Source organism: Gambusia affinis, linkage group LG05 (genome assembly GCF_019740435.1).
Source record: "Gambusia affinis linkage group LG05, SWU_Gaff_1.0, whole genome shotgun sequence".
NCBI classification, from domain to species: domain Eukaryota; kingdom Metazoa; phylum Chordata; class Actinopteri; order Cyprinodontiformes; family Poeciliidae; genus Gambusia; species Gambusia affinis.
In genome coordinates, this window is record NC_057872.1 from 19,191,176 (window position 1) to 19,207,332 (window position 16,157).

The 16,157-nt window shown below is 41.0% G+C and overlaps 1 protein-coding gene across 1 annotated transcript; it reads left to right on the forward strand.

Annotated features, from left to right (window-relative positions):
- The first annotated feature begins 8,815 nt into the window (after positions 1-8,815).
- il11a (interleukin 11a) lies at positions 8,816-16,154 on the forward strand. The gene is made up of 5 exons (XM_044117307.1): positions 8,816-8,837; positions 9,546-9,703; positions 13,370-13,465; positions 13,621-13,782; positions 14,587-16,154. The coding sequence occupies exons 1-5, from the start codon at positions 8,831-8,833 to the stop codon at positions 14,764-14,766; spliced, it is 603 nt and encodes a 200-aa protein (XP_043973242.1). The 5' UTR covers positions 8,816-8,830; the 3' UTR covers positions 14,767-16,154.
- Positions 16,155-16,157: the final 3 nt, after the last annotated feature.

A 16,157-nucleotide genomic window follows, 5' to 3' on the forward strand; every position in this document is an offset into this window, starting at 1 on the left:
TGATAGAGAGCACATCACTCGCAGACACACGCAGATGGAGTAACTAACCGCAAATGGTGCAAGACAGACAAAGAGTCAGAGGCTTGAGTCTCTCAGGGAACTACTGAGTCTGCTGAGGAATGCACCAAATATAGGAGCTGGACTTTCACTCTACACTGTAAGAAAGTTAAAAAAGCAAAATGTTAATCTGTCTACTTTTGCACTATATAAAAAGCATTCGTACCTTTGGACACATTTTGTTGTTAGAACCTCAAACTTTAAGGCTTCTTTTGTTTTGCCTATCTTGGATTGTATTGGAAGACCAAATGAACAGGAAGGAAATAGTTTTGTTTGTTTTGTTGTTTGTTTGTTTTTTTTACATTTTTTTAATTATTAAAAAACTGAAAAGTGAGGCATTTATTTGTATTAACACCCTTCCACACAAATAACCCTAACTAAAAGCTATTGCACCAATTGGCTTAGGAATGGACCTAATTTGAAAATGCAGTGTAATTCAATTTAACTGAATCTTAAAGGGAGCATTAATGAGAGAAGCAATTAGTCTGTCCACAGGACAACCATTAGTCATGCCTCATGTTAAATCAACAAAACGTTACTGTTAAGAAAAAGCTGAATGAAGAAGGGGATCTGGTACTGTTTGTGAAATACTGTGAGTGTTGGAAATCCCAGATGACACATGGTGGTGGCAGCATCATGATTTTCTTGAACATAAAGAAAATCATGTTTCAGATCAACTCTAAAACTTTTTACAGTTTATCTGAAGGTGCTTTGTAGTTCTGCAGAAACAAAATACTTGACACTAGGACAAAAGTTCACTTCAAAGTTAAACTATGACATACAGGCCTACAGACAGAGCTTTAGATCAAAGCATATTTACACACATCACACAACTCCCTCCCAATACATATATTTGCACCTTGCTAATTCATATTGCACTTTCTTTCTATTTATGTATTTTGTCTTGTATTTATGAATGCTCTATGTGTCTTTCTAATTGCCACCCCCAGACAAATACAATTTTTAAATGAATTAATTGAATTTTTATGTTAGAATGACCCAGTCAAAGTCCAGTCTCAGATCTGATTTTAATCTGTTCCAACACTTCAAGATTGATGTTCACACAAGCTCACTGTCCAATCTGATTTAGCTTGAACTGTTTTGTAAATATAATTGGGTACAAATTTTAATACTGAGATGTCCAAAGCTGACACAGGGATAAAGCAAAAGACTTGTACCAGATATTGAAGCAGAAAGTGGTCGTCTAAGTATTGAGCACTCATAGGGATACTTTTGTAAGGTACTGGACCAGTGAAAGGGGAAAATAAATGGATAAACATTGTGACATAAGGAAGAGATGAGCAGAAAGAGGGATGCAGACAGGACAGTCAATGACAGAGGAGGAAAGAATGTTTAGGGCGACTGAGAAGGGCGATGAAAGGTGCAGGAGGGGAGAACCTGAGCTCTGAGACGGGATCGGCCTCTCCAGCCGATTAACACCAGTCTGAGATGGAGAGAGCATACAGGCTGGATGGAAATTGTGTTTGCACAGTAAAAAGTTCCTTTAGCGTGGCTGGCTTTCTTCCCCGCCCTCTCTCTCTCTCACTCCTCTTCTCTCTTCCTTCTCACACTCCGTCTGTGACTTATGTCTTCAGACTTGTTCATTTAGAGGTTTCCCCCCTGCTGGGAGAGCTGCTTGGAAGCAGTAAGAGTTAGAGAGGGGGGGGGACAAGAGCAGGTGAGAAACACAGAGTCAGGGAGGGGTAGAGGGTCTCGGCTGCCATTCGCCATCACAAGTCCGTGCATACACTCATACACTGTGTTTTGTCACATACCATAGAGTTTGGCTTCCAAACAAAATGAACCTTGTAAATGTGAGCCTAATAGAGAGGCGATTTAAACAATTTTTTTTTTTTTTTTTTTTTTTGCCTCATGCGTTCCCTTTCATCCCTGCATCCTGCCCTTTGCACAGCTTTGTGAGCTCAGCCAGCAGAGGAAACCTGCAGTAATGATGCTGGTTAAGGTCCTCATTTAATAGTGTAATAAAAAAGCCCAGTAACAGATGCACAGCAGCCATATCTGTCTCAAGAGGCTTGAACGAAGAAAGGGGTAATTGATTTGTAAACCCTGTCCAATTTGAGTTTTCCGAGGTAAACACTCTCCTGAGGAGCAGAATAGAGTTGTAGCTCAATTGGACGCTCTTCATTTAGGGCACATTATTCCTAATGTCTAACTGTGAGAAAAAGACAGTCAGAGACGTCACTTTATTGCCCAATGAATTCAACCCCCTCCCGTGTGTCAGTATTTCTCTTTAACACCCCTAAACTAATAACACACTCACTTGCTCTGTGACGCATGTTTGGGGAGGGGGGATAAGAGGTCGCGAGGCTTCGATCTTGGTGGGCAGTGAGTTAATCTAACGTTACTATGGCAGCATTCCCAGATCAGACACGCTGCTGCTGCTGCCTCCCGGGAGCGAGCTGGGAAAAAATGAATGGACGACAGAGCGAGGGGAAGAAGAGTAGAGGTTGTGGAGGTCATGGGGAAACTTTTAAGCGTACTGTTATAGCTAAGTAAATATTAACAGTAATAGCTCGGACCTCTGGTTTTCCTTTTGAACGTAATCTCCGGATTTGTTTGCTCAGGCCCTGCTGGAATTCCCTCGAGGAAATGAGGGTACAACATAAAAATAATGAATTTCTTGCAACTGCTCCTCTCATAATCCCTTTCACAACTGCAGTGATGCTGCGTCAACGCCAACGCTTTCACTGTTTGCTCATGACACACAGAGGTAAGCAGAACATGAGACTAAAACCCTAAAATCCACAGGGACATTTTATCATCCACCTGGACGTGGAAATTAAGCCGAGGCAATAAACATTTATTGGCAGAGCGGCGTTACTTGAATGGGCTGATTTGGTATTTGTTCATGTAATCAGACTGCGGCCGTAATCACACAAGAGCAAATGACACAAAAATTCCCGACATAACAAAATGCATTTTCAGTGACTCTCTTCCTTGTCAGATAACTCTAATCACACATCGGAGCGGCATTCATTTTCAGTCTGCTGTGTTACAGAATATTGGGGACATTAAACTAAAGTGTGACTCCTCCTCACTAATTGGCATTTTATAGCCTTTCTGTCATATAACCCGGAACCTGGATGTTAACTTCTCAGAAAGGTTGGTGGAGTGTTGTGCATAAGTCTTGAGTCAACCTTCATGTCGTTATTATTCTTCCGGGGGTCCAGACTTCCTGTGAACTTTTGAAGTGGTCATGAGTAATTTCAGGTTGCAGAAGTTTTTCTTTGAACTTTGACCAATTTTTTTCTTGTCCTTTATAGTTGAGTAGCTCGTTATTTCAGAGAAATGTTGCCATTTAGTATGTTAAGTTACTTTACTCTGCCTTTAAATCATTCATTCAGGCAGTTTTAAGCAAAATCTTCAGGAATTTTATCACCGGTAATTTGTGACAATGATAGAAACTGCTACATTTTCTTTGGTGCAGTACGAGCTGGGAAAAATTTCAGATGTAGCACCATTGACAGATAAAAAAATAATATTTTTGAACCGTTGTGAGCCATTAATTAAAAGCATGGCTCACAGTTCTCTGTCGGAGGAGGCAGAATCTGTGGACTTGGAAAAGAAGCGGATTGAACATTGATGTTGAAGGCTCTGGACATTGGCGGTCTATCACATTTCTTTAATTTTACATCAAGGACTGTGGAAACTCTCTGATAGACCAGGATGTTGGTAGCAATCTTTAAGAAATCAACAATTGGGGGACAATAAGTTTTAACCTCCATGGGAAGTCAAATGAAACACTTCATGATCTGAGGAGGATGCATCCTGGATACCTTCTGTTGGAAGTTTTCTAGACACCAAACTAAGAAATAAAAAGATCTTCAGAGAGTTTTGAAAAATATTGATTACGTCCATTTTAAAAGAAATGGACATAATAAATAATAAGTGGTGGTTTAGAACAAACCTAGATTGATGTATATCTTTTTTGTAGAAGTTTTTCCTGAAGTTTTTTTTTTTTTTTTTTTTTTTTTAAGACATGTTGCACAGCATGACATCATCTTGACAGAAAATGAGTGCATTGGCTGCCAAAGTCTGGAGAGAAACCTTCTTAAAACCCTTCAAAAAACATGGAGAAATATTGGTGAAGACCATTTTAAAAGACTGAAAGAAAGTCTGGCTTCTTGGAAGCAAAACATCTAGAAATCAGAGGTGGTTTAAGACATTTATGCATCCCTGTAACTAAAGTCAAGTGGTTGCTGTATCAGAGCTGAACACAAGTGTAATTTATTTTCATAATGAGTCTCATTGCCACGGTGGTAAAACTTGGCTTTGCGTTTAGTTGCTTTTTGCAATATAAATTATGGATCTTTAAAGAAACATGTATTTAAAGCAGACACAATCTAATCTTCCATGTGACGTTGCTAATTTATTTTTCACTCACAAATTCAAATGAATCACTTTTTTTTTTTTTTTACAAAATGTGACATTTGTGTTTGTGTGTAAACTAAAGGATCATCAACATACGGTGAAACTTTGAAAAAAACTAAAAATGTTTCTGTGCACTTGTTGCACCGACTCTTAATCCACATTTGTAACGAGAAAGAAGCTTAATACCTCTGACTGGTAGCCTTTCCAGTAATCACACAACATGAATCAGACCTTGCCCAAATCTGAGGTTTGTTTTGCCGTGAACTCAGTAATAGGTTGGAGAAGAGCGGGAGGCACTTGAGAGATTTAATGTCTGTGTAATGATGTGTGAATACATGCATGGCGCACAGGAAAGCCAGTGTAAGGCGAGTTGAGGGGAGCTTGTGTGAGTAAAGTTTGTCTGGCAGGAAGGCAGGCAGTGCAGGCCCTGTCACAGGTTCCCCTTTTCTCTCTGATGTTTTGAGGTTGTCGTCTGAGCGTCTCACTCTGTTTTCTCCTCCTATGGTGGTTTACACAGATTGGTGATGTAATGGTTAGCATATGAAGGCCACACACAAACACACTGTCACACACAGGCACACACAAACACTGATGCTCATGCACACTATGCAGACGCCGCACCACATACCCATAATTACACACGTACAGTGAATGCACACCCTTTTACACAAACCCTGGATTCCCCCTTTTCCGATGCAACGCGATGTGCCCTCTCTCACGCGCACACATAAACAAAGATGCATGATCCTTTTTTTATTTTGCATGCTGAGAACCAGGCACACACCATCCCCTGTTAAAAGGGCAGCCACCCTGCATCTATAAAAGTGTGTGAACAACCAAAGCTGGTGGATGGGCCCAACATCAGACCCTGTGCTTCAGAACCACCCAGGAGACCCCCATCATGCGGCAATGAGGGAGAGTGACTAACTTCACTCTTTCTTTTCTTCTCTCCCCAGCTGTGTCTTCAAACGCCCCTTTGATGTGGGAAATTAAAAAGAGCGAGTGTGTCAATATCTCCCTACTTCCAACCACACTCATCTACTTCCTCTCCTTCTTCTCCCTCCCTCCCCAGTTTTTTCTCACCGAACCGTTGCCTTGAGAAAGCAGAGCATGACCCTTTTGCACCACAACAACTCCACCGCCCACTTGTTGCCATCATGCTTTTTGCAGGGTGTTTGTTTGTCTGTGTAGCCCACCACTGGACTGGCAAGTCCATGTGTATGTGCATGAGTGTGCGCACTCAAAAGCCCACCACTAATTATTTTCTAACCACACCATGAGTTGTATGTCTGTGAATGAGGGGTCTCCTGATCTTACACCCAGACTCAAAAATGCTTTTCTTGTTTCTTCTTGCTCCTGCTTCCTCTTTTTGTGTATGTGCGCATGACTCGTTAGTGATATACTGTACAGTTTGTGTACAGTATGATGAGCTAAGTGTCCCCCTGTGATGACTGGAGACTCATTTTTGCCTCTGTATCACGGTTTGCTGCACCTCACTGAGTGTTTCCAGGCCACTTGTAATGCTTGTGTGACAGACTCTGTATTTTTGCTCGTATTAAGAAGTTTGTTTCTGTGTGGAGGCAGGCTTTATGGGATCATTTAAGTGCATGTTTTGAAGATGTGTGGTTCTGTATGTTGACCCCTCTGCCCCCAAATGCGTGTGTGTGGGCATGTGCGTGGGTGTGTGTGTGTGTGTGTGTGTCCGGTTTATGTTTCTGAGCAACACTGCTCAGAGGCTCCTCCATGCCTGGACAACACCTCGCTCCATGCTCTCCTATCCGTTCCTCACTCCTCACTCTTTCCTTCATCCTGAGGAGGGAGAGAAGTGTATATGTGGGGGAGTGGAAATAACATGCTGCCTTCTCAGGAGGGGTTGTGATTGGACTGGATTTTTCTCCAAAGTAAGGGCAAATTTTCTGCCGTAAAAGAAACATGTCGTACGTACAACCCAGGGTGCTGTGAAAAAGTATTTACACCTTCGAGATTTCTCCTAATTTTACTTTTCTTGGTCACACTGAAATGTTTCAGATCATCAAACAAATGTTTAATATTAGACAGAAATGACCAGAGTAAACAGAGAAAGCAGCTTTTGAAATGATGATTTGGTTTTACTAAAGGAAAAACCCAAAAAATCAAAGACAAGTGATGCTGAATTGTAAATTAACTGTAATTAGCCACATATTTTGGAAAACTGAGTTCAATTTCACCAGCCACACCCTGGCCTTGCTGCCTGACCTGCTAAATCAAGAAACCACCAAAACAGAAAAAATCTGACAGCACAAAGCAGGCCGAAAGATTACAGTGACTCATCATGCTCTGATATAAATTTAAGAACTGATGAGAAGCAAAATTACTGACTTACATCAATTTGGAAAAGGTTAGAAAAGATTTTTGAACTCCAATGAACCAGAATGAGAGGCATTATGGAGTAATAGAGAAAACATGGAACAGTGGAAAACCTGAGGAGTTACCTCATACCTCCTCATCCAGGAGGTCACAAATGACCCCAGAACAATCTCTAAGGCGCTGCAGACCTCAGTTAATTTCAGTGCTCATGAATCAACAGTGAGAAGGAGTCTGGGGCAAAAGTTCCAAGGCCAAAACACACGTCTCACGAATGAGAACACAAAGACTGTCTTGCATTTATTAAACAGCATCTTGACAATTTTTAAAGATATTTAACAAAACAAATTATGTTGGATGACAAGAAAAACTTTCTGGATTGAAGGAGTGTGCCCTGTAACATCTGATGTAAAACTAGACTGGAATTTGAGAAAAAGAACATCATACAGTCATCATACAGGGTTAATGTCATGATCTGACTACTTCTGAATTCATGGAGTTGTATAAACTTTGCTTTCAAGAAGAAAATCCTGAAACAAAAATGTCCAGCCAACAATTTGGGACCTAAAACAGTAGCTCACCTGACTCATGTAACAGGACAACCATTTATTTATTTAGCCTGTATAAAAAAATAAAAATTAAAAAAAAATTAATAACAAATTTTCAAGAGTCACGTGGACATTAACATTTCCACTTCTGAATGGCTAATTGAACACATTTTTTTTGTTTGAATGGCGTGTCAATTCTGGATTTAAATCTGACTGACATTCTGATCTCATGATCTTAAACGAATCATTCATGCTTGAAAACCCCCGGATGTAGCTAAATCAAGACTACGTCTGCAAAGACGCGCCAGAATTCCTCCAAAGTGACGTAAAAGAATAATTTCCAATTACCTCAAAGAAGCAGGGCACATCCAGTTATTAGGTTAAAGGGGGCAATTACTTTTCTCAAAGCTCCAGGTTCATTTGGACATCTTTTAAACAATGAAATCATAATTTCAAGACTACAGCATCAGGTTATCCTGATCTCATATTGGGTTTGAAGAATATAAGTATTACAAAAGCTAAATAAATAAAAATAGAAGAAATTCATATGCCTTTTCACAGCATAGTGAAACGCAGGCATAAGAAACAGAAAGGACAGGTAAAACTGGAGAGGATACATGAGATATGCTGATACACATGAAAACAATGGGCTTTTTTCTGCGGTGATAGAGAGGAGCGATTTGGAGATGGGAAGATAAAAAGAGAGGTAGATGTGGCTGGTGATTGGCGCAGGTAGCGGGATGCGACGGAGGAAGTGCTGGAGATAGGAACCGGGACAGGACGAGAGAAAGTGATAGAGAAGAGAAAGAGGGAGAGAGAGAGAGAAAAAAGAAAACAACGGAACATTTTTTTTCAAGTTTCGCAAAAGAGAGACAGGCAACAGGGAGGGGATAAGGAAAGAGAGCCAGAGAGAGGAGGAAGAGGGAGGGTGTGTGTGTGTGTGTGTGTGTGTGTCTGCAGGCGTTTGTGTGTGTGTGTGCGTGTGTGAGCGTTTGTGCGTGTGTATGTGAGTGTGTTTTTATGAATGAAGTGAGTCACTGCCGATGTGTCATAGGCCCGACGTCTTTATAAAGGAAGTTTTAAACAAGCCTAAACACTTCACTGCGCGCAAAAATTGGACTTACAACCATCGCATCCCTCTCTCTGCACTCCTGGTTGCCTCTTCTTTTTTTTAAAATATATATATATATATATATTTCCCCTCCTAACTGTTCATCTGCCTCCCTGCACAGACTTACAGGGGCGTCTCTCAAACTTTTTCTACAAAGTTTGACTTTATTTGTTGACTTTTTTATTTTCTCTCTCCGTCTGTGTCGGCGTGCGCATCTGTGTGCGCACCGCTCATCCAGCTGCGCACCCGTTCTTCTGCGTCCTGACAACTTTTCAGAGAACCCCGGAGCACGTGACAGTCCCCGGACCTCAATTTATTTATTTAATAATTTATATTTATATATTTATTAGTTTTCATCCGCTTCTGGACCAGAACCAATATGAAACGTAAGTACTTATTGAAATGATATTTAAAGGATGGGCATTTTTCTTTTTTAACCCAGTTGTGTTTGGCAGCTAACATTTGTTTTGTCAGATAAACATGATATTATGTAAATTAAAATATAAAGTTCTTACATATCTTTGGTGCTCGGCTTTATTTCAAGATGCAACAGTTGGCACTTTGTTGGTGGTTCTTTATTATTATTTTATTCTGGCTCGGATTCTTGTGGTTCACCTGTAATTATCGAGCAGCATTCATCACTTGTGCCTTTTAATGCTTTAGTCTTTACCTTGTATTTGAACTTGAAAGAACCAGAAAGGGTGGAGGGGTGGAGGTGGGGGGGAATGAATGAGCCTACTGTTAGACTTTGGCTCCGTCTTTCTAATTTACACCATCGAGCTCACCTACCTATCGAGTTGCAGGTGTGACAATCAGTGGTATTCATAAGAAGTGATGGAGATATTCTGTGTCAAAGCTTTCTTCTGTTTTTTTAATCATTTAATGATGCGCCTTCAAGCCTGTGAAAACATGACTCTTGAGGATTCCTCTTGCCAAGTCTGGAGCCATTGTTTATGTTACAGCGCATTATCCGCCCTCCTCCTCCTCCCTCAGAGCTGACAGCCGTGGCCTGAGGTCGTTATCATTATGGTGAGATGACAGCGCCTCTTCTCTAATTGCTTCCGTTTTTTTTGTTTTTTTCCCCCTCCACACAGTGCTGCTGGACTCCTCCTCTTCGCTGCTCTTGTCGCTGCTATTGGCTCAGCTGCCTGTGTTCTCTTCTGCCTCACCTGTACCTCACCGGCGCTCCAGCGAGCTGGACAAACTGTCCAACCAGACCCGAAACCTCATGAAGCTCACCCAAGAGCTGCTGGTGAGTGGAGATGTTGGCATGGTCATTAGACTTTTACTGAAATGTTTAATTCTCGTGTGGGAGAGGGCGATCACAGGTTGATCTGTAGCTCACAGCCCAAATTTCATCATGACCTAAACACCATCTGAATATCTTAGGGGGGCGGGAGGGGAGCTGAAAAGCAGCTAAAAATAAGCACAAATGCTCTGCTGAGATCTGCTCTAAATGTTCCTATTTTGAACATTTCTAACATTTATAGATCAAGGTTGCCAACAGTATCTGTCAGATGGGCCAAATGGGCAGTTATCCAGGGCGTCATTAGAAAGAGCTACGCACATGCACCATTTTGTTTTTAAAAAAAGTATGCTTTATCTCTTAGTTGTGGGTCAAAAACAAGTTGCATTGACACGTGTTTAGTAGGTAACTTCTGTTTGATGCTGAGATTAGGGAGACTGTCAAACTACAGCAACTTATATCAGTCTTGAGCAATTTGCGAAGCAACACAGCCATTTAATGTACACCAGCCTCCAAAAGTTGCCTATCAGCAAAGATACACAACATGTCTCTGCAAGAAACTAGGAAGTTTGCTAGCGCGATAAGAAGTCTGTAGATGACATTGATTGGAAAGCAAACTGTTCTCCTCCTGAGGTGAGGAAGAGAGTTCTGTTTCTGTTTCCTTAGATCAAATTGATAGAAGTAGCTGTCTGACCCAGAGCAGAGGTACAGATTCAGGCTGTACAATTTCTCTCTCTCTCTAACCTGGTTCTGAACCTGATCCCCAGTTGTGACCCCCCCATCTAGGGATCACACCCGTTAGCGGTCGTGACCAACGACCAGTAGTTTGTGATGGCACCTATCATCTCATCCGCTTACTCCTGACAATGCTGTGACTCAACCTACATCATACAAGGAGCAAAATGATACGTCACGGTTTAGAGGATAAACGTCCATCCATACGTTACCCAACACTCCTACCCTTGCAGGGTCGTGAGGGTCGGCTGGCGGCTATCTCCAGCGGTCTGGACAATAAATAGTTAATCATTTATCATTAATTTGAGCTGCAAAGAGCTCAAAATATTCCCATGTCAGCATTTAGTTGTTAGTAGTGTTTGTATATTTTCAAGGGATCTAGTTGTTCCTGAAAATAATGAGGTATAACAACAATAATATTTTTTTAACCCCAAGCACACTCCCACCTGAACTCAGACATTGGCAGCTCTCTTCAAAGCACATTGCTTGACTCATGATAGACACTTGGGAACACTTTAGAGCGATATTTGGAGCATTTTCAGCAAGCTTAAGAATGTTTTTCTTTTCTTTTTTTTAATATTGAGTTTTCCGGGTTGAGAACTTAATCCTTACTGAGTAGAAGATGGAAGTGATCAAATAATATGCTTCATTAGTAAAAAAAAAAAAATAAAAAAAAAAAAGTCCATATTTTCAACATTTTACTCTTTAGACAATTATAGTGCTCTTGGGACCCCCCACTGATGTCCAACTTAGCGTGCCTGTGCCTCAGGCCAACTCTGCTGTTACTAATAGATCTTGGTGCTAATGTTAGGCAGCCCTCGCATCATGCTGTGCGCTGGTAACAGTATTCAGCTGCAAAAGCCTGTGTGGGCTTTAAGCTGCTTTCTTTAATCACAGACTGCATGCTTAGATAATTTGACCGAGTGATCTCACTTTTAATCCGCAAAGCAAGAGGAGGTGTGACTCAACCGCCTCCTGCTGCAGTCAGATTGAAAGAGGACTATCAATGTTGCATTAAGGTGTCAATGAAGATACACTTAGATGGAGAAACCACTTAATACCTGACTGCGCTAAATCATGTTTGAGTTCCCGCATGTTTTAAGTGTCGACGGGGCGGAAGCAGTTTTCTCTTTAACAAAACTTGCATATCATGTTTTTTCAATCTATGAGTGTGGCCTAAATCGTATTTGTTGACAGTCAAGTGGGTAGGGAAATCAGATTGGAGGCCTGTGCCAGCAGCTGGTGATTGTGCATCAGCGCTGTGTTTTAACAGGTGAAAAGAAAGCGGGATCATATCTCCGGATCTATGGTTACACGCCACTGATCTCGAAGCTATTTTTGTAATATGCAAAGCTTCAAACTCCCTTTGTTCAGGGGATAAAATCAAAAATAGCAACATACTCTCTCTAGTTTTGGGCATTAGGTAGTGTTCAGAGAGCGCCTGTGTGTTACTTTCCCGCTTTAGAACAATGCCGCTGCAATCGTACGGCTGGAAACCAGAAATGAAAAAGCTACTATTGTCAAAGGATATTTGGAGGAAAGTTGCACATAACATCCATAGAAAACGAATGTTTGTTTTAAAATTTCCACACTTTTTAGTGGAATTCCACTAAAGTGCGGGCAAAGTCAAGAAGATAAATAAAATGTGGAAAGTTCCTGCAAATAAGCAATGAAACATATTTCTAGAAGAGAGAAATGTATGAGTTCTGACAGTTCTTGACTTCCACTGTAACTAACTGTGTGTATGTTTGAGCCCATTTTGTGGATTTTGCCAACATGTCTTAATGGAGTTCAGTGCATGCACTTTTGTGGCTGTACTTGCTATTAGTCGCTGCTGTGCTTGCGGTGAAGTGTTTGGTGTTTTGCTTTTGGTTCCTTACAGCAAAGTGGCTTGATAAAAATCAAAAGAAAGGTTTATCACATTCCCGCATTTGCATTCAGGAAGAAAAAGGCTGGATGTTCGGTTTTGTCGGTCGGTGAGGTCATGGTCGGCAGTGGAGTGAGCAAAGAAAAGCAGGACAAGAGGGAGAATTTAAAAGCTAAGAAAGCTGGAGGAACAAAAATGACAAAAAGATGAAGAGATGAGAAGGCTGACTGGTTGACAATCCGGCGACGCATGATGTTGCCCTGTGCACCTGGTTTGACACGAAGGGAGACAAAACAATGCCCGGCAAGCACAAGAGAGCCCTTACGAAAGCCTTGATGGAGAGACCTGAGGGACAATGAGCCACATTCATCCCTCGCAAACATCCACACAAACAACTGCGAGCAAACAAGGAAAACACATCATAGCAGGTTAAGGAAGCATTAAGCACATTCAGCCTTGTTTATTCAAAACATTTCTCAGCACTCATCATCCTAATGTTGTTGTGTTCCCCTGCTGATTAGAAAATGACTCATGCCACATCACCCAGCGTTTTGAATCCAGGGCTGCATCTTTGAATGCTAAAATGCTCTCCTGATGAGGATCCTAAATACCTGCTGGCAGGTGGTTTATCGCCCTCTGCTGGCCACAATCAGCACAGCATTTGTTGTCTGAGCGAAAGTTTTCAACACTACTGTAACTGGACATCAAGCAGCACTGCGTCATTCCATCTTTTTATAGCCGTCACCCGGGAGTTTCCCTACAGGCCTGTGTTGTCTATCCGACTTGGAGCTTTCTTAGTCATCACATTGCGTTGTTATCCTCGCTCCAACCGAAAAACATCCTGTGGGTTCAGGTCTTTCGCTGGTGTTGTTGACATTTTTGGTGGCTGAAAGTGTGTGAACTCACACTGACTTGTTTGACCCTTCAGTGCGAGCTACGACCACCAGAAAGCAGAGATGCAGCAGGGGATCCAGAATAATGCTTTCCTTATGTTGCCTTGCCTTGTGTCATTATGGATTAAATTGCACTGATTGCTCACAGGCTGCTCTGTGCCTTATTTTGTCTTTCAGAAGGAGCATGCGTTTGACTCAGATGTGGAGTCGCACAGGTTCAGATCTCTGCCCGAAATGAGCAACAGATCAGCCAATGACCTCAATAATCTTGAGGTAATTCTCTAATAATGTGCTTGCATGCATGTGTGTGTGTGTGTGTGTGTGTGTGTGTGTAGAGAGAGAGAGAGAGGGCGTGGCCTAACTCTATGAGTGACATCTTGCTATGCCTGTGCTACTACCCTAAAGTGGGCCTGTTTTGACTTTTCCAGCTGAAGCCCACGCTCTCTCAGCTCCATGCCGACCTGAAGCTCTATGAACACCACTTTGAGTGGCTCAACCGGGTTTCAAAGAAGCACCAACACCCTGCAGTGCCCAAGCTAGTGGAGATGATCAAAGAAATGAAAGCTCTCATCAATCTGCTGCACCGTCAGGTAAACACATTGTGTCTAAAACTAATCATATTTTTTTGGTATCAACTCTTACAATGGGGAGAATATGTTTTTAACACACCATTGTGGTAGATAGACCTCTAAGCAGGCTATTGGGATGAAATTCAAATGTTTGAAATAAACCCAAATGATTAATACAAATGCATCAATAAGATAACTTATTTGCCAAAGAAGAATAAAACTGGAAAGTATTAAGCACTTTAATCAAATTGTATTAAAGGCTTAGTAGAAAAGGGTTTTCTGGTAATGACAGAACATATGTTTTCTTCCACACAATAGAGCTTCCTGTGCTCTGATGTTCAGTTCTTTCCATAGATTTTCTATTTGACGATTCTTGTAGCGTTGCTTGCGTTCTCAGAAACCAGATGAGAGTTTCTTTGACTCTGCATGGGATCATTGTTCTTCTGTAAAAGCCCCGTTTCTGTACATTTCTTAATTCATCCTTCTTGTGATTAAATGACCTCTGCCAGAATAATGTACTAAAAGTCAGCCCTAAATCATGATGCTCCTACCATCAAACTTCACAGTCACTATGGTAATTTTGGGAGGATGTGAAGCTCTATTTATTCGCCTAATATAATTATAAAGATAAATGACCTCTGGCCTTTACATGTTTTGACATTTAAAGATCAGAACTTTGGTCCAATATTTTACTGACGTCCCCAAACATTGTGTAGCAAACTCTAAATTTCATGCTCCCAGTTCCATTACCAATATATTTACCAAGAATAACAGAACTACAATACACAGTTTTCTTATTATGTCTTCTTACCTTTCCCTTTGCAGATGCAGAGAATTGAAGCACCAAAGCTGACAAACCCAACACCCTCCCTCCCTCCTCACCTCCCCTATCACTTCGATGTCCTGCAGTCCAGCCATGAGCTCCTCCAACACTTCAAGCTCTTCTGCGACTGGGCGTACAGAGCATTCCTCAGCCTCAAGCCCAAGGCTTCTGCGGTGCAATGATGACCCACACAGCAGACAGCTGCAGAACCAGCATGAGGATTTCACCCTCAACCAAACTGCAAACAGGACCATGTCAGTGTGCAAAAGAGGCCCAGGTGACAACATCAGTGCCATGTGTGTGTTGAAGAACGAGAGCCGATAAGGACGTGGCCTCACTGCAGCACGACCATCAAGAATCCCGTTAAAACTGTCACACCACAGCTATCACTTCAAGATTCTCCAGTTTCCCTTCTTATGGCGTCGCTTTGTGACCATCGTTATTTATGTATTTATTTATTTATTAACTGTTAATAATTTATTTATTTTTATATTTATTTGAAGTTGTATTGTGTCTCTCTAGCCTGTATCTCCTTACTAACGTGAATTTATTTGCCAATATCTTTATCTCTCCTGCATTAAACTAGCTTCTCTCTGTTTCTCAAACAAAAAAAAAATTAAAAAAGAAAAAACAAACAAAAAAACCCAATAGCACTTTTTCAACCTGCAGCTTCTACATTCTATTTTGTTTAAACTTATTACATTTTTCATTTTAATTGTGCATTCCTTCAGCCAACACATGTTTCCACTAGATGTAGCATCCGAGAAACGTCTCCCTTACAGTGGCATTAAAGTAAACATTTGTGCAAATGAGAATGTTATCCCCACATGATGGCAAATATACCACATAATAACTCACCAACTGATGCCTTATCAAGTTTTTTGCATCTATTTTTAAAATGTCCAGCCGGTAACCAAAGAGAGGCAAACTATTGTTTTGAACCTGAGACAGAGCTTCTATTTTTCAATTCTGACTCGTTATGTACTACACAAGGAGGCGCGTGTATTTAACATTGTGGTAAAGTCATTTGAATGTGCCTTCTTGCTGAGCACTGATGATCCTGATTAGAGTCTATGCACAAACTTGTTGGGATCGGCCTCTTGGATGAATGAGACGGCTGATTTTGAATTCGTGCTTTGGGCGAGAAAAGTTTTTATTTTTTTTGGTTAAACACCCAAAGCCTTAAAATACTATGTATTGTGACACTAAGTTCTGTACAGGTGTACATAAATGTACAAGAATGTAAATTGTTGTATACAAGTGCTATGTGTATAATGTTTTCGATAAGAAAATGTAGATTACCGGTTTTATCACAATTTTTATCACAATTCCTATTCTAGTATTTGTTACAGTATTGACTATTTATTTAAGTGACTTGGTGGAACTATTTATTTTGTGCTGCAGTGGAGCAAGTCTCCTTTCCTTTTTGTACTTTTATACAGTTTTTAATCTTATTTGCTTTTATTGTACCATCTCGTTTAAGTTATTTCTGTCTTATCAAGATGCCTCCTCCACACACTGATTGGCCTCAATGTGAAATGTGCCTTGGTGAAATAAATGCTAAAGAATGTGT

Excerpts from the sequence above, each read along its gene's own strand:
- il11a (XM_044117307.1), top strand. Across the intron at positions 13,466-13,620 it reads ATGACCTCAATAATCTTGAG|CTGAAGCCCACGCTCTCTCA; the intron begins GTAATTCTCTAA and ends TGACTTTTCCAG. Across the intron at positions 13,783-14,586 it reads TCAATCTGCTGCACCGTCAG|ATGCAGAGAATTGAAGCACC; the intron begins GTAAACACATTG and ends TTCCCTTTGCAG.